The sequence below is a fragment of the Mytilus edulis genome, chromosome 1 (genome assembly GCF_963676685.1).
Source record: "Mytilus edulis chromosome 1, xbMytEdul2.2, whole genome shotgun sequence".
Lineage (NCBI taxonomy): Eukaryota > Metazoa > Mollusca > Bivalvia > Mytilida > Mytilidae > Mytilus > Mytilus edulis.
In genome coordinates, this window is record NC_092344.1 from 79,040,147 (window position 1) to 79,062,279 (window position 22,133).

The 22,133-nt window shown below is 31.5% G+C and overlaps 1 protein-coding gene across 1 annotated transcript; it reads right to left on the reverse strand.

The window, feature by feature from the left end:
• Window positions 1-2,256: 2,256 nt before the first annotated feature.
• LOC139490899 (acylglycerol kinase, mitochondrial-like) lies at window positions 2,257-15,039 on the reverse strand. Its single transcript, XM_071278034.1, has 14 exons — window positions 14,820-15,039; window positions 14,154-14,193; window positions 13,777-13,856; window positions 12,172-12,247; window positions 11,033-11,131; window positions 10,650-10,682; window positions 9,533-9,627; window positions 8,843-8,912; window positions 8,051-8,130; window positions 7,159-7,373; window positions 6,417-6,529; window positions 5,504-5,571; window positions 4,992-5,094; window positions 2,257-2,414 (listed from the first exon to the last, which is right to left on the reverse strand). The coding sequence occupies exons 1-14, from the start codon at window positions 14,927-14,929 to the stop codon at window positions 2,298-2,300; spliced, it is 1,299 nt and encodes a 432-aa protein (XP_071134135.1). The 5' UTR covers window positions 14,930-15,039; the 3' UTR covers window positions 2,257-2,297.
• Window positions 15,040-22,133: the final 7,094 nt, after the last annotated feature.

The following is a 22,133-nucleotide window of genomic DNA, read 5'->3' on the forward strand; positions in this document are numbered from 1 at the left end:
TAAAATCAATATAATACACAGCTATTTCAATTCCATAGATATCTGGTGCAAAAAGCATTGATCCACCAGCTATGTAAAACAAATGAAATCAAAAGTAACCAAGGTCAGCCATTAACATTTTTCTTGAGGGAAATTGTTAAGACACCACATATTGCAACCAATGAGGAGGCTCTTGCCTGGGACAGACACATGAATATGTGGTAGGATTAAAATAAGTTTGTGAAGGCATCAGAATCCTTTAAATCTCGATTAGTTTACTTATTAAAAGAATTCAACTGCCAGCAGCAAAAAAAAAACCCAAAAAATTCCCAAAATAACAACTTAAATATAATTTTGTGACAACAATGCACTCACAACAAGAAGGAAGACACATCTTACCGGTAATAACACGTCTATATCATTTTAAAAAATATTTCTTCCCCAAGTCTTGGCAATCTTCAATTGCTTGCCTATTACCAACTCTGAATAAAGAGACAAGCAATTAGATCACTTAACCAACATGGAATATTGAAATCTTTAACCAGTAATTATGTGGTTTGAGTGCAAGAATAGCTAGAGGCTCTCAAGAGCCTGTGTCACTTACCTTGGTCTATGTGTATGACACTCTCCAACACTGTAGACAAGAATAGAATTCATGACAAAAATCTGTTTTGTTGATTCGGTATTAAAGCTGATCATCTGTTTAGTTTCTCTATTTCTTCTTTATAGTTTTTTTGTTTAAAAAACAATTGAGGGTAAACAAAAAGTCCTAATCTAAGGGCAATCACTCCTATAAAGACTGAGAGTCTACTAACTATATCTCAAAATCTTACTTGTAAGTTGGTATATTTTGTGATTTAAAGTGTCTATTTATCTATTATAATATTTAAAATATAGGGCCAAAGGTAAATAAAACTGTCATCAAAGGGCAATAACTCTAATGAGTCATCAAGCTATTTCCTTCTTAATTGTAGATCTGATCATTTTTGCAAATTCAAGTTTCTATCTATTATAATTTTTGAGATATAAGACAAAAAAATGCTTCCCTGAGCGCAGCCTGATACCACCACAGAGGTCAAACCCTGAACAGTTGGGGCAAATTTAGACACATTTTCAAGCTTGATACTATCTGAATTTGGATTGTGATCTAATTTTTGACATAATATAGGTTTCTGACACAAAATAAATGTGGTCAAAGATCTTACAAATCTAATGTGCAATACTGTGCAACGGAATATTTCTTCTAGAAACTTTAAAAAAAATATGACATTTGAAAAATTTTGAAAAAAATAATATGAACCCCTTAAAAAATTGGAACCCCACCAAACTTTTTGAATCCCCCCTTGGAGCAGTAACCATCAAATTTTAGAGAGATCCATACTCTTAAACACAAGTTATTGTCTGGAAACTAGAAACATGCTTGTTTTTGGCCCCTTTTTTGCCCCTCATTCCTGCATGTTTAGGCCAATTAACCCCAAACTCAATCCCAGCCTTCCCTTTGTGATATGGAACCTTGTCCTACAATGTCAGAGAGATCCATACGCTTAAACTCAAGTTACTGTCCAGAAACTGCAAAAATGCTTCTTTTAGGCCCTAAATTCCTTTTACTGTAGGCACCATAACCCCCAAAATGAATACCTACCTTCTACTTATGGTGTATAACATTACGGTACAATTTCAGAGCAATCAAAATACTTCTACACAAGTTAGGATCCTGAATCTAGAAAAATGCTTGTTTCTGGTTTTGGGCCCCTAATTACTAAACAGTTAGCCACCATTCCACCTTCCTTTTGTGATATTGAACCTTCTTAAAAAATTTCATAGAGATCCATTCACTTAAAATAAAGTTATTGTCCGGAAACCAAATGTGTCTTCGGACGACAACGCAGACGACATCATACCATTATATATATATAATAATAATTTATTTTATAGTGCAACCTGATATTACATAATAATTCAACATATTTAAGTACATTATTTACATATCAGCCAGCCTTCAAAGACTTATGATGCACTGCTATTAAACTCTAACAATAATCATTATAAAAAAACATTGCCATGTCAGCAATCATTGTTGGCAGACAGTGTCATTGGACACATTTTTATAAACTAGATACCCAAACGATGATTGTGGCAAAGACTGGTTATGTTTGACCCAGTAGTTTCAGGGGAGACAATGTTTGTAAAAGTTAATGTCAACAGACAACAATGGACAATGGATACCAAGTGAGAACAAGATACGAGATATCAGATATATAAATAAACAGGACAGAATATATTCAAAACATTTATTCAATAACTATCACATGACAATATCAGCTAGATGAAATACTTCCATTATAAAATACATTTAGTCTGTTTTTTAAAAGTTTAATTTCTATGGGCATGGCTTCATAATTTTCTCCATCAATATCAAACCAGGATGGTTCCTCCTAAAAATATAAAAAATACAAATATTAAGTTTTCTCAGGACAAAGACACTAAATTCTGAAATGACTATAAAATATGCTTACTTGTCATGGAATGAAGTTCCTTTATATATATTAGAAATATTATAAAATAAATTGCTTTGCTGAGCACAGCTGGATACGACTGCAAAGGTTCAACCCTAAACAGTTTGGGCAAAAATGGACACAATACAGAGCTCCAGATAAGCTGCGTATTTGTGTGATCACGCAATACAAATAATAAAAAACCCAATGCAATTGCCCATTGCAGGGTTCAATAACCCAATTAATTCAAAGGAAAACCCAATAATATGCCAAAACCATGAGTTCTCAACCCTTTTATTGGCTACCATTTGCGTTATTTACCCTTATCTGTTTACAGTCGTCGCGTAAACTATTTTTATAATATTTATAATTGGAAATTTCCTTTCGTTCTAAAAATAGATCCCTGCATCAAGTAGCTGAAATGGGTCCCTGTTAGAGTTTTCTGTTGCTCAAAGGGTACACGTGTTTTTGAAAACATTTCGATCTTCTCTGCATTTATCCAATTAGCGTGTGTCATGTAGTCATATTTTTTTTGCATTTCTCAGGATTTATCATAACATACATTGAATTAAAACGAAAGTGAATGTCCGGTAAAAATATTGAATAGAAGCATGTTTTCTGCTTCTTTTGAAAAGCTGAGGGAAAGTTATGATGATAACAAGACTCAGCCAGTGTTTTTAGGAAGCGTCCATCGAACACACCGGCGTGTGTGCGTACCTTAACGAGAACATTGCTAATAAAAACAGGGTTCCCTCAAAAACGAAATCAGTTGGAAAAAGTGAAAGGCCAAATCAATAATGACATGATAAAGCATCAGAAACCAAAAGTTCTAATAAAAGACAACTAAACCCAGATTTATGAAAATTGGAATAAAACAAAACCATTCAAGTATAATTAGAGTTTATATACTATTTTTTTTCATTTTACTGTTAATTAATGAATACACACTGGTCTCAGAATTTATTATATAAAGGTATAAGACGAGTGCATATGAATACACATATCCGTTTTTTTACAGTTTATATGAGAAAATACAAAACTGGCAGAAGGTTTGAAACGGAACACAAATTAAACCTACAATTGCTCCTCAGTGAATAAACCAAATAAAACAGCTAGCAAATAACCCTAACCCTAAACCAGATAAAACAGCTAAACAAAGAAAGAAACATATTAAAGATGGAAAAAATCTGGGGTTGCTATTGCCTAAATATTCAATATTGTGTTGATGAAAAACCCAATACATTAAGGAGCCTGGTGGTGAAAAACCCAATTTGATATTAACATGAGGGGTGAATTGGAATTGATCATGCAATTAAAAAACTTTATCACCCAATTATATTTGAAAATGGTGGGTTAAAAACCCAATTTGTGAATTCTTATCTGGAGCTCTGCAATATGTGCGCTTGATACAGGTCTGAATTTGAATTGTAATTAAATATTTGACACACAATAGGTTTCTGACACAGAATAACTGTAGTCAAAGAACTTAGAATTAGTTATATGATTTGAACTTATATATATTTTTTGCTTTTGTCCAATACACTATGCTGTTGTGAATTGATCCCCACCCCAAAAAAAATCAATTTAACCCCCACCCCCCTCTCCCCTAAAAAGGTTAACCCCCTTTTTTGCTTCTATGCAATACACTATGCTGTTGTCTATTGACCCTCCCCCTCCTTTTTTTTTGAAAATAGTCCAAAACCTGACATTTCTTTATACATAATTTACAAGAAGTGTAAGGGAGGTAAATCAAAACATAGACAACATTGTATTTTAAATGTATATTTGGATTACCTCCCCTACACTGCTTTTAAATTATATTAATTGTTCATTAACCAGACCCCCCCCCCCCCCCCCCCAATTTTCTGCCCCTAATTCCTAAATGGTTTGAGCCATAACCCCTCAAAGTCAATCCTAACCATCCCTTTGTGGTTTGGAAACTTGTGGTATAATTTCAGAGAGATTCATACACTTAAACACAAGTTATTGTCTGGAAACTACAAAAATGCTTATTGGGGCCCATTTTTTGCTCTTAATTCCTTAACTGTTGTGACCATAACCCCCAAAATCAATCCCAACCTTCCTTTAGTGGTATTGAACCTTCTGGTGAAAATATATAGACATCCATTTACTTAAACTAAAGTTATTGTCTGGAATCTAAATGCCTCTTAGGACGACGACATGATAGCATTATACGACACAAAAAAAATTTGGGTCGTATTAAAAAATACCGGTAGTTCCTTATGGAATAAAGTGTATGTATTTTTTTGGAGGAGGGGGTTATTGAGGGGGGAATAAGGCTTGTTTTCAAAGCACATATTTTTAATACCAAGTTTTGACTTGACAGTGATTCAATAAAGCTAGGAACAGAGATAGAATACTATGAATTTATATAATTTCATGGATACCAAAATTCTTTAAAAAATGTTTACTTCCATAAATTAATATATATTTTTTTTGTTCTGGTCTAATAAATATTTGACTCTGCATCATTTATCGAAACATAGTTTAACTAACCTGATCTACGACGACTTCAGGAATCAACTTTATCTTTTTAACAATGAGTGATCTATCTGTAGGTGATCCTAGTTGCAAATTTTTATCATTTATTCTTCTCCAACTACAAATATATCATAAAATATTGAATTCTACTAAAAACAGAATGATAACACAGGAAAGATTTTTTTTTTAGCCTGAAATGATACTTTTAAGAATAGAATATCAAGTCAACAATTTGATCCTAAGGAATGTGTTGTAATCTGAGTTTTGTAACAACTGCAAATCTAAATTTGACCTTTTGAAATATCTATTGCATTTGTTTTCAAAATACTTATATTCATATTCCTTGAGGAATTTGTTTGAAGTTTTTCAGTGACATTGAGATAGAGTGCTGTTTCTTTGTTTTTGGTATATTCTAATGCACACAGTTATTTTGTTTAATGTATTAATACAACATAATTATTCATTACATCAACAGTAAATTCCAAAAGAAAAACATTGAAATGTACAGAAACTGTAACAGAACATACCCTTCTTTGATGACATCCATTTTGTTGGGTTCTGATGGTCCTAGTTTACACTCAAACCCCTTCAAATTCTACAAAAAAACAAATCTTCACTTATTTTATCTTTTCAAACTTAAGAGTTATGTGTACCTTTTCAAATCAATATGAGTAAACACAGAGATTTTGTGACATACCCATAAAATATTGACACACAAGTTGAAATATTCATGATATTAGTGTTGTATTAACAAAAATATAGGATGGCAATTTTCCCAGCAACTTAATTAAATGTATCTGCTAATATAAATCTGAGTGAACAAGTTCAATTGATTCACTAATATAACATAAATTGTTTGTTTCAAGATACAGTCATGGAATAAATCTTTGACATGACAAATAGTTTTAACAATCAACAGAATTGATGGACAGGAGAAAAGAAAGAAACTTAAGGTTCAAGCAAAGTATTGTATTTGCCTCTGTTGTAGTTGTAATGATTGTCAATTGTACTTTTCTTAAGTAGATACTCTACTGAGAAATTTGTCCATAAAACACTTAAACATTATAACTGAATATTATCTATAATTATTAATTTTCAAATTTTTAGAAATTCAAATAATATGGTTAATTTCTTTAATTTAAAGAGTTTTTCTTATAATTACTGTAAAACTTATAAAATCTTGAACTACTTCATAATTGTATATTTTAGTGAATTGGCTTGAGACTAGGCCAGATAGTATAACAAATGAAATGATTAAACAAGTTTCAATTAAAATATCATAATGTATCAGTTTACTTGAAAATTCTGTTTTAATTTCCGTTTAAAATGGCGTCCTGTATTTAAAACCTTAGCTGTCTTTTGCTTTTTTGTTTCATTGGGTTGCTGTCTCATTGATCTTTATCGTAAATCTACATTTTATGATATTAACAGATTCTTCACCTCGGAGGGGTCATTTAGATTTGATGAATTGACACAGAATTCTATTGTATCTACTTCTTCTGTTATTTCTTCATCTAAACTGTCATCCATTTCTTCTTCACTGTATCTGGGATCTATAAGTACAAAATTATTGATATAAGTACCAAACTATTGATATAAGTACCAAACTATTGATATAAGTACCAAACTATTGATATAAGTACCAAACTATTGATAATTCAATGTCAAACCTAACATTCTTCTAGAGTACCTGAGATGACCCATTTTTGGTTTAGTTTAGTTTAAACATATTATTTATAGTGGATGTGGAAACCAGTTATTGCAACTTATATTAATCCCTTTCCATTTTGCACTTTGCAGGTGCAAGCCCTGCCTTGTAGCAGCATTAGCCTGCTCTTTTTCAAATTTCATTATTTTAACATCATGAAAATAGGCAACCATAACCATGACTTATGATGTCTCACAAAATTATTTTTTTCTCAGATTATAGTAAAACTACAAATTGCTTTTAGATCTTGTTAGAATCATTAGAAAAATAGATTTCACCAAGCTTTCTAAAGCAATATAATATTTCTTCAAAACTAACAGTTAAATATTAAGCACTTGAATATGTTAAAATGCTAGGCAAGACTTGAGTTTTAAATATCAAAATTAAACTGTCGCAAGATGTTATATATAATATTCTACTAGATGCTTGTGTTAGAATTTATTTAACATACATTAAGTTATTAAAAACTCATACCTGGTGCTGCTGGCTTCATCTTATATAGAAAACTAAACCAACTTTTAGATTGTGGGGCAGGTGATTGTTTCTTGATTTGAGATGTATAAACAGGTTTTGTATTTTCATCTGTGGCTAAAACATAACTGATCTTTGCTTTAAATACTGGTGGCCATTCTTTCATCACAGTTCTGACGTGGGTCCAGCGATGTTTTAATGGGCCAAAGTACCAATATCTGTTTGAATATAAATCTGTCATAAATATGAGTTTTCATAATTTTTCACAACTTTTCAAATTTGCTTATCTACTTATGGTAAAATACAACATCAACCCTTATATAATGCAGATATATTTTTGTACAGAAAATAATATGCATGAAATGTTTACAGGAAGAATTTATTTAAACTGATTTATATAATATGGGAATCAATTGAAGAGTGGCAATTCTGACAAACAAGACATACATTTTGTGAAGCTTATGACTTCAAAATATTTCAGATATTTAAACATAAATACAGTGGTTTCTTGAGCGTAGCTAGCCAATCATTAAAATATGTTTACAGATGATAAAATCACTCTTATATGTTAGAATTAACAAGAGGCTGTCAGAGCAACAGCCAACCAGATTTATTAATATTTATTTGTGTCCTAGCATTTTTCAATATTACAAGAACCATATCTCCTGAACGGTGAAAGGGAAAATCCTCAATATCAATTTTGACCTTCATTTTTGTCATCAGTAACAACATATAAAAATTTGAAAAGGTTTGGTTGAATGGTTCATAAGTAAATGCCTGGACAACATTAGGCTGCTGCCTGTCGGCCCGACCAACCACTGTACATCCCCAAATCAATAACCGACATTTTTGTTGAAAATCAGCTTAGTAATAAATGAAATGACAAGATATTTACTTAGATTTCCTAGCCTCAGCATCTCTATAAACACCTGTCTGTAATCCAGATAAAGAAAAGGATGTTCTACCATCTTCTCCCTACAAAGACAGATGATTGCTATAATAATAGATATCATACATAAATTATATTCAACAGGAGAGTGTAAGCTCAATGAAAACGTTGGACACAAACAACACTCACAATCACTCTTTGGGAAGTTACAACCTCACAGATTACTAGGCAGATTTTACATCTTCACCCAATATAAGTTTATGGCTAGATTTATATTTTATATCTGTAATACTAAAGTTGAGAACACATTGTTGACAAGATTTATGTAACCTGCTTTGTAAAAGTATATTATATTGAATGTTAGGTTAAATGTTTTAAAATGGTCACACTGAGCAGGAAGACATGTCTACCCACCAACACATATCAATACAACTCTTACTACTAAATGTCACATGCATTTCAAAAAACAGTCAATACAGTAGAGATTTTATTGTTGGTGTAAAATAAAATTATCAGATTTATCTTGCATATGAAGCATAATTATTTGCAAATACTGTAATAAATAAAGTTATCATTTTTTTTGGAAAACTGAAATGTTGGAATAAGTAAAGTTTTGTATCTAAATAATCAGGGCATATCAATGAGTAAATTCTATTTAGTAAAGCAATGTTTGGATACTAAGGACATGGTAAATAGCGTTATAAGCAGTGTTACTTGATATATTAGTTTGATCATAATAGGTAAACTGTAAACTGAATGCATAAGGAAACAGTATTGTGTCAGTTATATAAGTGTTACCTGAATGCCAAGGACATCAATTTTCTTTGTTTCTCCTTTAACTATTGCCATGGCTGATTCTAATAGCATCCTACAGAGACAAAATTCCTATTATAATAAGCTAGGATATAAAAAATATCAATATGAAGAGAATTTCATAAATTTTCTGTCAGACAATTAAAAGAGGTTGCACAAGAAATATCATATTCATAATGGGTTTTTTTTCAGGGAAGTTCACGTCAGAAAACAACTGAATTTATTAACTATCAAGTCATTTAAATCATTAAGCAAAGATTTTATTTGAAATTTTTTTAAACCCTTAAACTTTTGTTCTCTTACTAAATAATCAAAATTTGGTGACTATGTTAAATGAATCTATACAATTAATCTAGAGATACAGGATCTAACAGATGCAGTATATATTTGTTTAGGGGTCAGCTGAAGGACGCCTCCGGGTGCGAGAATTTCTCGTTGCAGTGAAAACCTGTTGGTGACCTTCTGCTGTTGTCTGCTCTATGGTCGGGTTGTTGTCTCTTTGACACATTCCCCATTTCCATTCTCAATTTTAAGTCTGCCTCATATCTTGACTAATATCTAGATTACATATATACTTAGCTAAAACATAATTATCCTTCTTACTAGATACTAATAACTAGTCCTATTTTATACTGATGGTCAATATAGTAATATTTTAACTAAGTATGTATGTACCTCACTTCATCCTTGTCTGTTCCAAACAATAGTCTGGCAAATCTGTTCATTGCTCCAAGAGGTATAACTCCTAATGGTACACTTTGTCGAAAAGACTGAAGAAAAAGAAATTTTTAATACATATCAAATTAATCAAATGGACAATGTCACATATATCAGTTATAAATTGTTCTAATTTCTTAATAAAACTTATGTGGAAACAAAAGTTCCAGAGGATTCATAGAGTCTGTATTGGTTACCTGACATTTTTGCATAAAAATTGATAATATGCAACACTATCGGTATTGATTGGAAACAGGGTGGCATAAAAGCTTTTGTTGTTAATAAATTTTGCTGTTTTTCATTAAAATTGAATAATATAAAACAACATTGATATGGTAACTGCTTCAAATGATATAAAAAATTTAAAAGATAATAGTGTGTCCTCTTATTCATATTTAACAATTGGGACAAATGTAACAAACACATTGAATCCACTTTTATTCTTATTTCTTGGTTGAAATATTGTATAATCTGCTTGAAATTTGGGTGAATCATGGTTCCTACATGACTGAAGATAGCAGTAACTAAAGAAACTTAGTGAGCGCATACCCCACATCCCCACATTGTCACTGGAGAAATAAAATAACTGTAAAAAAACAAATTGTATAAGAAATTGAATCATAATTTCCTGTCGATATGCACATCTACATACTATGTCCTTATCATCTAAAAAGGTTTCATGAAATTCTGTTGTGTGGTTTGAGAGGAGTTGTGGTGTCACAAAAAACAGGACTGACGAACAGACAGACAGACTGGTCAAAAACATTATTCCCTCCGCAACTGAGTTGCGTATAATAATACATATCAATTACTGTATTTGCTTTTGTTTAATGGTCTTTTAAAATATTGAAAGACATGTAAGCAATAGTTCAATAACTGTAAGAGGTAATTATTTAATTGTACAAGAAGAAAGAGGCCTTAACACAGACTTTATCTGCAATTTTAACTCCCTTTTTCAGATACCTCTGATACATCAAAAAACATATTGACAGCTTGACATTAGCTAATGCTCTGTATTTCTCTTTATTACATAATTTGTATCATATATTATGAAAAATGTACTTATATAACGTACCATATCATCCTTCCTCATAAAACCAGTCACTGCCTGAAAAAAAATAAGGGATAGATGCATTTCATTATATGCCAGACAAATTTTCAAATGAATTATGTGGATCATTAGGATGTTGGTTAAATTAAATTGTCACACAAAAGTTAATTATTTTATCATTAGAATAACTCTTTTTGGGGTCTGTAGGTTGCATAATTATGCCCCTTTCCAACCACTACATTTTCAAGCAGCAAAATAATTTCCCACCTTTCATCCATGTTTTCCTACCTTGCAGAAAATACAAATTGTATCAATAGTTTTGTGTCCTGAGTATGGAAGAAATTTTTGCCACTGGAAGTTATATATGGAAACAACAATAAATCAAGCAACTTTATAAAAATATTTACCTCTAGTAATGTTCCATCTCCCCCTGCCACTACAACTGCATTAGTTTCATGTTTCTCTAAAGCTGTTAGAAACTTCTTCACCTGTCCCTCAAATTCTGTCTGTTAAAATTATATTAAATAAAGAACAAAATTCCAATGTTCCCTTTGAAGCACATATTTTACTTATCCAAGCAGTAATGTTTTCCTTTCCTTATAACTATATAATAAAATTAAGTGAGAAATGATCAGAAGTACGCTTGAGAGCACTCAAAATGCAATTTCCCATACAATCAATATTTTCAAGGGACATAGCTTTTTATAAATAGTGGATTGTTGCTGATTTTTTAACTTGTCTGAGATATTGCTGTTACATGTATAACATTAAAACCTGATATAAATTTTATATATATCTGACAAGAATTGCTCACGTAAGAGCAATTATATTGCAAATGTGTTTTAGAATCTACAAGGGACGTAACTCTTGATTTTTTTCAATGATACAGAAAATTGCATTGTGCCAGACATTGCTGATATAAACCTTTAGTATAAATTTCATAAAAATCTGGCAAAATATCAATCAATATATATTTTTGCATTTCTATTGGGTTTTTTTTCTCTTTCCAATGGTATGCTACAAGATTTCTTCCATGGATGCTACTGAAGTTTAGATACATGTAACTAGATCTTCATACTTGAATGTTCTTATATCTAACGTTTAAATCCAAGGATAGAAAATTTACAGTGCCCAGAAGCCATGGCACCTGGATGAGCAACTATTTTTTGCAGATTTTTGTTTCATAAAACACTGGGCCACCAAAAATATTATCAGGGCTACCACTTGAAAGTTTTACCTTGACATTTAGCTCCTACTATTGTATCTTTGCTATTAATCTTTGGTCTAAGGAATACCAGTCCATGTTCTTAGTTTCAATTCAACCTCAATTCTGGATATGATGGGTGACCTACATTGGCACAAATTTTGATTTTGAAAGGTTTTATGTTGGTGTGAACAAATGGTATTGCATTTGGACGAATTTAACTGTTATATACCAGAGTTTTTACATGTGTTTTAAACCAGATAAGGGTTTAATGGTGACCCTTTTAAAATCAATCAACCATATAATCATACTCTGTGAAAACAATACAATTTAATAACATACCTTTACTACATTAACTTCTATTCCTGCTAAATGTAATATTGGTGCAGCATTCTTATTGAAAGATTTCACGGCTCCTCTATAAATAAAATAATATTATTACAAAAAAGTGAACATGTTCCAAAGATGTGTATCATCTACCATCTAAAAGTAAGGTAAAATAGAAAGAAACTGTGTAGTCTGTGATTTGGTACAGGAATGGAATCCCCAATTTTTTTTTAAATCGAATCCCAAAAAATTGCTAAAAGCAAAAGATAAAATAGCAAGCTTAAAACTTTATTTCCAATAAAAATTCTGTGCAAGTTTGTTGGAATTCTGTAAAGCTGCTCTAAATAAATTTAAATTGCAGGTGCACAACCCCTTGTCCTATAAAAGAATCAGTTCTAGTGTAATGAGATGTGGGAAAATGTTTTGCAGGGAGTTTCTAATTAACATGGACAAGGTATATAATGTTGACAATAACAAAAGACGTGATCTCTGTGTGTTGATATAACTTAGCTGAATGGAAACTCAAAATTTATATATTTAAACTAATGTTGGCCTGTGATGTAGGATGTTCTCACTACTTTGAAGACCCATTGGAGGCCTCTATAGGCTGATTTTTGCTCTTTGGTTGTGGTTTTGTCCTGAATTCCACTATGTTTGTTCAGCTGTAGTTTAGAGAGCGATATGGACCAAAATTTCTTTTATCTCATGAAAACTGGTATAAAGGAGGGTATAAAAATTTCAGAAAAAAATTAAACATTTATTTTTTACTACAAATCTTATTTCTTACCTTTAGTGGTTGTAACTTTATCATATGGTACATAAATCATTCAAAAAAATCAAGTTGTGTTGGCCCCAGATGACTTTTAAAATGTTGATATCATTGGAAAAGCTCCAAATTATCTCACTTTGGTGCAAAAATTCCAATTTTTGGCATTAAAATTGAAATATCTTTTTTAACTCATGGGTGACCTATTTTTTTTTTTTATATAATTTTCAAATAAGCTGTACTTAAACTTAACTATTGTAAAATTTGAGCAATTTCTGTAACAACAATTTTTTTTTATTTCGATATTACCTCTATTTCTCTTATTAGTTCAACAGAAAAAAGTACCTTTACAAAAATCTATGCTTCTTTCGAAGGCAGATTGTGAGAGTAAATGAACGGTGACCCCATTTTTTTATTTCATTTTTCTATTAGGTATAAGATAAAGTTCATTTATAGAAAAATAAAGCGAAATCCTATATTAATTAAAAAATTTGATTAAGACCTGTGAGCCCCCTTAAAAGGTAATTTATTAAGATTTTTTTAGTTACTGTTATTTCTATTCAAGCTGGTGCTTTGCAAATTGGCATTAAGACCTATAACCAAGTTATGGCTTATTGTCATTTAAAGGGCACCATCCACTTGTACTTGTCACTTAATGTTTAAAGCTGTGACCAATTTATGCACACATGGTTTTTTATTATCTGAACTTTGACATAAGTGATTTAAAAATGAAAAGAAATTGATGTCTACATTTCAGAAATCCAAGTTCAGTCAAGATTTAATATCAAGAAAAGTAACGGTACAGAATCAATGAAAAATAAACTGTTACCCATTAAAAATCATAATATAAATACCCTGATGCAGAAGCTGGGTTCAAAAACACTATAATTCTTCTTGGTTTATCTGTCACACCTATTTTTACTTTTCCATATTTCTGTAAATAAACAAATGGATGTGTTACAATTATTAATTAGATCTCAAATAAAATATATCTGTGTTAACTTATAAAAAATTATAAAAAATTAATGAAAAGCCTCAGTGGCTGTCTAAGTAGTTCCTACAATAATCACTAGCCAGTCAACACTGAGGTTGCGAGTTCAAACCTAGCTCGTTCAGGTGCAATCAAGTGTGACTTAACTCCAATCTTAATTGACTAGGATTGTCAGTTTCCTATCCAAGGTCAGTGGATTTCTCTGGGAACTCCGGTTTCCTCCACAAATAAAGTTCCTACCTTTGCTTCTTTACAAAACTCTCTTCTCAATAAATCTTCACTGAAAAAATAAAGAAATACATGTATTACTTAAATAGAGATTTTTTGTATTCCACTTTTTTTTTATTTTTCTGAAGTCAGATTATACTTTTATATAAACAGTAGTACTTTTATTCATTGACTATCTAATGAAAAAAATATTGTCTTTTTATCTCCTTGTTTAGATTCAACTAGAACAAACACACGAAATCACTGGCATCTAGAGCTTGGTTGAAAGTATGTAAAACTGTTGTAGAATGAATTTCTGTAAAAGATTTTATCATGGTGTGGAGAATTTCAGAAAAAGGTATAAAAAGTCATAGGTACTTAAAGCCCTCTCCCTTTTTTCCAAAGTCCCTTTTTTTTTCTTTTTCTGGTAAATCTTAATATTTTCGTGTTTATGTAGTATAAGTGTGCCTTATATTTAATAAATAGCGTTATAAAGGTCTGCAAAATTGATGATCTTTTTTTTGGTGAAAGGCATGATTCCAGAAATGAAATATTGTGGATGACTTTTGATGAAGTTGATCCATTTACTGTTTTAAAGGCCACTTTCAACATTATTGTGTAATTTTGTGGTGATCAGTTTTTATTGGCCGATAAGATGCAGAGCCAAGAGAGTATCACGACCTTCAATTGGAAACTCACTTATATTTTCGAGCTGCAAATCTTCCAACAAAATACACAGCAACACCAGCAGCTAACGATTTCTTCCAATTGTTTCGAACGGTTTTTACCGTTTTAACTATGAAGGCCATTGACCTATTGTCTACGAATTAAATGCATTTATGACTGTGGTGATGTTAGAAAAGATTATTGACAACCTACAAACAAAAATTGCACATGTTTACAACGAAGTCAATTTATATCTTTAACAATATTGATCATGACTATATTTGGCCAAACGCACTGCAGACAAGGATGTTATGAATGTATAAATCCATGTTTTTAACCGTTGTCGGATTCATCTGAGGATTCCGTAAAATAACTAAAAGTACCAATATAATCTTGAAAAATAAGTGTTAATATTAATGTAGTATCATTTATGGAATTGTTTCGATTTAATATAAAAAAATAATCATAAAAATACTGAGCTCCAAGAAAAATTCAAAATTAAAAGCTCAAACACATTAAAAGAATGGACTGTATAGTTGTATCAGAATATACCAGTGTCATATTTATATTTCCCGTTTTGTACAGTTATATGCGCACTAACTAACTATATCTTTTATAGTTTTGTTATACTATAAAATAAAATAAATATAAAAAAAGAAGCCTACAAACAATGTGAAATTGTTAACTTTTTAGTGTATACCCATTGAGAGTCCTTGATTACGGCTAATAAACATCTTGAATCCGTATGATGATGGTATAGTCTCAGGTTCAAATCTTCTAAAAGCTGTTCGGGAATGGTCTATAGAAATATTGTCATACATAATCATGATACGAAGAACTGAAAAAATAGAGACAGAGTACACATATATATAAGCATAAACTAAAGAAGCTATCGAGAACACCGAACTCAAATGAAATGACTATGTTCACCAATATAACATATGTACTAAAGTCAATAATACAATCGGGATCTAAAACGAAAGGTAATTAGAAGTAAGAAGTTGTGTGCCAACGAGACAACTCTCGATCCAAGTCATAATTTTTTTTAAAGTAAACCATTGTAGCCCCGGGTCTAAGTACGACCTTCTCTGAACATAAAGCATTGGCTCACACCGATCAGCAAGCTATAAAGATCTATAAATGACCACAAAAATGACTAATGTAAAAAAACATTCAAATAGGAAAACCAACTGTCTAATCTATATAAGAAATGAGATTTGAGAAACACCGAGGACCTTTGGTGGTATAAATACGAGCAGCCCGATATATGATATGGAGATCTTTAACACAAAGACGAAAAGATGCAAGAATTAGTATGCTCTATTAGATTAAAAAGGATAAATTTGAAAATTGAAGCAAACGAAATGTACATCCGTTATCATGCAAGAATATTAAGTGATACAAGACTTGCATAAAACAATTCAATAAGCCGTAAAATAGACCACAGAACATATGCAAGCAAATATTAAAACAGGATTCGTACTGCACATACTTAAAAGGAACATATGTATGTAAACCAGCTTGACTTATAACAAAACAATGACGACAAGCTCTGAATTTATTTACGGACTCCTGACTTGGGAAAGGCACATAAAAATGTAGTGGAGTAAAAACGTATTAGAGGACTCAATCCTAACTTTTATAACCTTGTACAGTGATGTAACAACACAGTATGAAAAAAACTATAAAATATATTTCATTGTTGTTGTTTTTTTGGCAAATAAATATTGTTTGGACTGACTAAAGAAGAAAACTTCAATATAAATGATCATATGAATTAAAACTTATCAGAACGGTATAATATTCCGTTGAGATGAAGAGTCGAGGTAGCTTTCATGGAAATATCCGTGAATAGATAGACCGAGCATGCATGATGCGGCCAGCAATTATGGTTTCACATGATACCATAGGACCAGAGACAATTATATGTCTCTGATAGGACTAACACTGATAAGTCTTATAATAGGTAAGTGTAGATCTGGTTGGCGTCAGCACCATTCTTATATACCAAACGAAAAAGGCTAATGTCCCGGTCATTTATCGGAGAGACTGGGTGGCTGACCGGTTTTAATTATAAGCAGAACGTTTTAATTATTTGTCATATGGTTCATATTTAACAGCTTTTGTGCCATGAGCTTAGTCGCACCATGAACGCTGAAATCATCATTAAAATTCTACACACGTTTATAAATATATCTAATGTAGATATATGAATTTGTTTATCAGCTGATATAAATTTACTATCTGCTTTATATGTAATTTGACCTTTATAGTTTATCCTAAGATGATTTCAGATCATATCAAATTTGGGTCGTATGGCCAGTTTTAATCTTGTATAGGAAGTGATTAGCTGTCTTTATTTACTTACATTGATGATAATTTTAGAAAGCATTTAGTGTTCACCCATTTTTAGATTAAAATTTAATTTGCTGCACTTTTTGCTGTTAGAAAATGCGGCTCCAGAAACTTGTCCGTCCAATATTCATGATCTGTTGCATTAAAATCAATCTAATATTCAAGAGAACATGATCTAGATTGCTGATTTTTTAATCCCATGCGCCAATGTTGCAGTTAATCTCTGACATTGAGACATTGATCGTCAAAATGCGCTCTTGTGCAATTTAAATAAGTACTACTAACGTTATTATATTTCCGACCAGAAATTGTATTTTAAGATAGAAACAATAAGCAAACATAACAATCTAAAACCAATAGGAACTGAGAAAAACTTCAGCTTTTCTTCTCCTGGTGACAATTAAAAAAGTTTTTTTTTTTAAATAAGAAGACTCTCATACTTCAATTTTAAAGGCTAAAATATTTTTTTGTTGTCTCCTCGTGTTTTTGACTTTCTGCTGAGTTTAGTGATTGTTCGAATGTTGAAGTCATATCATGCTTTATAACGTCCAGTGACAACTGTTACATGTGACTTTACATGCCCTCAGAACGCTCTTTTTCTTTATTTCTGATGTAAATACATAGAGAAGTAAACAGTATTGTAGATAAGAACTTTCTGTATACATTTATGATTTGATTCAACATTTAAAAATTACAGATTGATATTGTCAGTGTCTCGAAGTATACGCAGGAAAACTGTAAAACTATGAATCTTGATCAACATTTCATTTAAGATGTGCGCTACATGATGAATTGAACTAGTTTCACTTTTAGTATCTAACAATATTATCAATGGAAATGTTTTGATAATTGGTTGGTACATTAAGTAAGTATACTTGTCACTATTGTGTGAAGTGACAAATCCACCAGTACTTAGCTTACATAAATGTTGAGTCGATCTTTTGATCTTAAATGACACTTAACAATTTTATCAGTAAAGTCATTCAATGTAATTGTTCAATTATCCTGTCCTTTTATGGACGCTGTCCTGAGACTGGTCATTTTAGGACACCGACACGTTTCTATATTATAGAGAGGATGACATTCGTTTACAGAAAACTCGAGTTTTACTGGATATCTTTTGTCAATTTCATTACGAAATAGTGGAATTCGACAGAAAGTCTGATGAATGGTTGTCAGTCTATGAACTTGGAATATTGGCATATCTTAATTTGAGTCTACAAAAACTACCACATTGAGAAAAGGGAGAGTTCTCTGATATTCCGAGTTTGTATATAAAGAGTTATTGTAAAATCATCTTTATGAATATACTCACAGTTTGGATATTCAAATATCATGAATGATTCCTAGGTATTATTCTGAACAGTATGTCTAGCTTCACAATTTTTGTATGGTAGTTAATTTCATTTTGGGTAGTGTATGCAAGATACCGGTTGAATGGATGTATTGAGGTATGAGTTCTAGACAATACTATATATATATCAGTTGCTAAATGTATATTCTAAATGATATGAGCTTTGCTCATTGTTGAAGACCGTATGGTGACCCATACCTGTTAATTTATGTGTCATTTGGTCTCTTGTGGAGAGTTGTCTCATTGGAAATCTTACCACATTTTTTTATATCTAAATTTCAAGTCTAAATTTAAGCTTATTCGCGGCAATTAAGTAACTTGGTAATGGTACCATATTCCTAATATTCCCAATATTTGAAATTGCCACAACAAATAACCTTGAAAATAATTTGCAATGCTCATATTAAGTCATATGAAAATGCATAAAATATATACAACTGACCTTTCAGCACTGAATTAAAATGCAAACTCGGTCCATTTATTAACTGACCCAGTCATTAAGCACGACAAAAGTGGGTAGGGACATTGTATTCGAAACTCCTCCAAAACCACCAAACATATCATTGAAAAGGTCCGGAAATCACTGTAGCATAATGGCATTGTGATTTTTATTATTTATGTTGTTGATTGTAATGGTTCCAATAGTAAAGCAAAGACAACTATATCTACTACAATATGATAGGGCATCTTGTGTTGGCAACTATTCCACAATCGATGCTTTGTTCTCGGAATCTTTCTTATATATTTTGTCATCATATACATCTCCATTTTTGTATCCGAACGTACATTGGCGTTAACATAACTATTTTGAACTTAGTCACATTAATTCCAATAAGGAAACAAGGTCAATAACTAATGATATATACTAACAGTTTTTCCTGTGTTTCGTTAGAGTCATTTAAACGAAAATAAAGGATATACATGTAGTAAATAAATTCATAATATTAGGTCATCTAACTTACAAGAAAATACAAGACCAAACAACTATTAAGTTCCTTTCAATTACCTTTCATACGGCTTTTCTTTTCTATGAAGTGATACATATTTGTTCCCCTGAATCACCGAAGACAAACATTCACGCATACCCTGCCTATACCCGTTTGTGCTGGTATCAAGACAGGAGTTTGCAGTACAATATAAGTCGCCTTGCTCTTCTTGTTATTCCGGTATATGGACCTCGTTATCGATTTGATCAAATAATAAGTGGGTTTCGTTGGAGCCCATACCATTCATTGCTTTTCTGGGCCTTGGTACACGGTCCACGGTTAGGTCCAATAAGGCGAGCTGTAAATATGTGGACGGATGTGGGCTGAAGTTATTTATAAACAGTAGTCAATTGGACAGGTCAAAAATAATAATTATAGTAACTAATATATTTCAACTTAGATAAAGGAAATACTTATAACAGATTTTTATCTGGAAACATGTGCTTCAGTATACAAGTACTCATATTATGTTTATCTGTTAATTGGCGGAAATCTTCACTTATAAGTGTTTTAATAATTATAGGGTTTGTAAACCAGTCTATGGTGCAACTATCGACAAAAGCTTTAATTCTAACATCAAAATTAAACGTTCTTGGGCGTACCATGTACGAATATAAGAACGGGTTTTCTGAAATAGTATAAGTACATGTGGAAAAGCCAAGATGACATGCATTATATCCAAACTATGCACGAATTATCATAATTTTATGTTTGCCACAGTTTAACAATAAATTTAGGCCAAAATATTTCGCCCTAAAAAATAAAACAACAAATAATTTAACAAACAATAAAAGATATAAAAATGACGTATCAAACAGCCTATTACTGACGGTCAAAAAATAAAGTAACAGTTATTTTCATGAACTGCTTTAAACGTATTAAATGTGAGGACCATAATATCCAGACTTTCTCGATAAAACTTATTTGTATTTTTTTTTATTCATTACGCATTGAAAACTAAAAATCTGCAATGAAAGCTATAACTGAAGGAGCTTTTTACGTACATAGTCGTGATTAAATCGGACGCAGGTCAACCATACCGAAACTAGTATGTCATACATAGATAGAACAATATCAGTACATAAAAAGCAGATAATCTATTATACAACTACAATAAATAGTTATTTAACTTGCTGATATGAGCATTATCGTCTATTCCTTTGTCTATATAACCTTGTAGCCGCTCATCATTTCTCGTATCACGGCTTTGAGACGTGAGCAAGTATTATCAGCGACGTCACAACGTCCGAGGAGAAGATATCAGCGACGTCAAAATGTGTAAAATTGTCTACGAAAGGGGGAAAATCGATAGAACGATATAATCACATCTATAGTGAGTACGTATTAATATCGAAAAATATCGCTCGACACAATGTGAAGCTCGTTCGCTGTGCGTATTAGCCAAAAAGGTCACATTGTGTTTCCGACTGATATTTTACGATATCAATGTGTGAAAAATGTGATTTTTACAAAACGCTCTCAGCTGTAATAACAGCGACTGTAACTCGAGTATATTTCATACACCAACTTTATATAAAGTATATGAAGAAATGATACTGTTGATCATTTTGTTTTTGCTTTAAACCACAAACGATTAATCGATTCTCATTTTGGAAATATCATACAATATGGTGTGACGAAAACAACTACAACTATATATCCACAAGTATATAAAGCAAAATAAATTCGAATATGATTTAGTATTTTCTAGATATTTACAGTAACGATAACCCTGTTGGCGGCATCCTCGGCAATAGTTTTTGATCTGCGCACCCTGGCAATAAATTTAGCAAACATTTGCTTAAAATTTTGGTCTTAGAGGAGCGGACTTAAAACAGTTCACGACAGACCGACAACGGACTTAAGGTTATAACAACAGCTCAAAGTTGAAAATTTTGTTAAAGATTGTACGAATTTGCTCGACGCTACACTGTACTATATAAATTCGGCCTTTACACCTTAGTACTATAATTTATTCAAGCTAATGACTTTATCTGTCACTTGATTACAGTATTATTAAGTTTGTATTATTGACTAATTAGTTATGGGTCTTTGGACCTATATCACCATAGTATATCAAAGTAAGATAAATCTTGTCTTCCTGGTATTTAAATATTTAGAAGGTTATTAATATGCTATTTTGCCAATTTATAATATGTCTGAAATTCGATGGTGTTTTTCTACATTAACAATATGACGAGAGACCAACATTCATAATAATCCCATAAACATGATTTTCTAATAGGGTTTTTATACAAGTACATTTTTATTTACCCAGTTTGCTCGCCAATACTGTTGTGTAGAGCTGTTTGTAGGGCAACAACCGAGCATATTGCGCAGGGCATACAGCATTTTACTACGATACATTCTAGAAATCCAAAATTTACATTGTCCATGCAAAAGTTTTTGCTTAATAATTTAACACTTGAAGCCTTTCGTTGAGGTCAATACGATTTTATATCGATATATAGAAGCATATCGACCTCAATCCTTAGTCAATATGCTTCTCTTAGGTGGATATAATCCCATATTGACCTCATACAAATGCTATAATTATTTATTAACCAACTAAGTACATTATTGCCAAAAGTGACTGTGTATCAAATATTACATATTTTCTGTAATGGCCCTGTTTTTCTGTAATGGCCCTGT

Excerpts from the sequence above, each read along its gene's own strand:
- LOC139490899 (XM_071278034.1), bottom strand. The coding sequence starts at position 14,929 with ATGGCCTTCATAGTTAAAACGGTAAAAACCGTTCGAAACAATTGGAAG. Across the intron at positions 8,913-9,532 it reads ACAGACAAGGATGAAGTGAG|GATGCTATTAGAATCAGCCA; the intron begins GTACATACATAC and ends TTGTCTCTGTAG. Across the intron at positions 7,374-8,050 it reads GCTGAGGCTAGGAAATCTAA|ATATTGGTACTTTGGCCCAT; the intron begins GTAAATATCTTG and ends ATATTCAAACAG.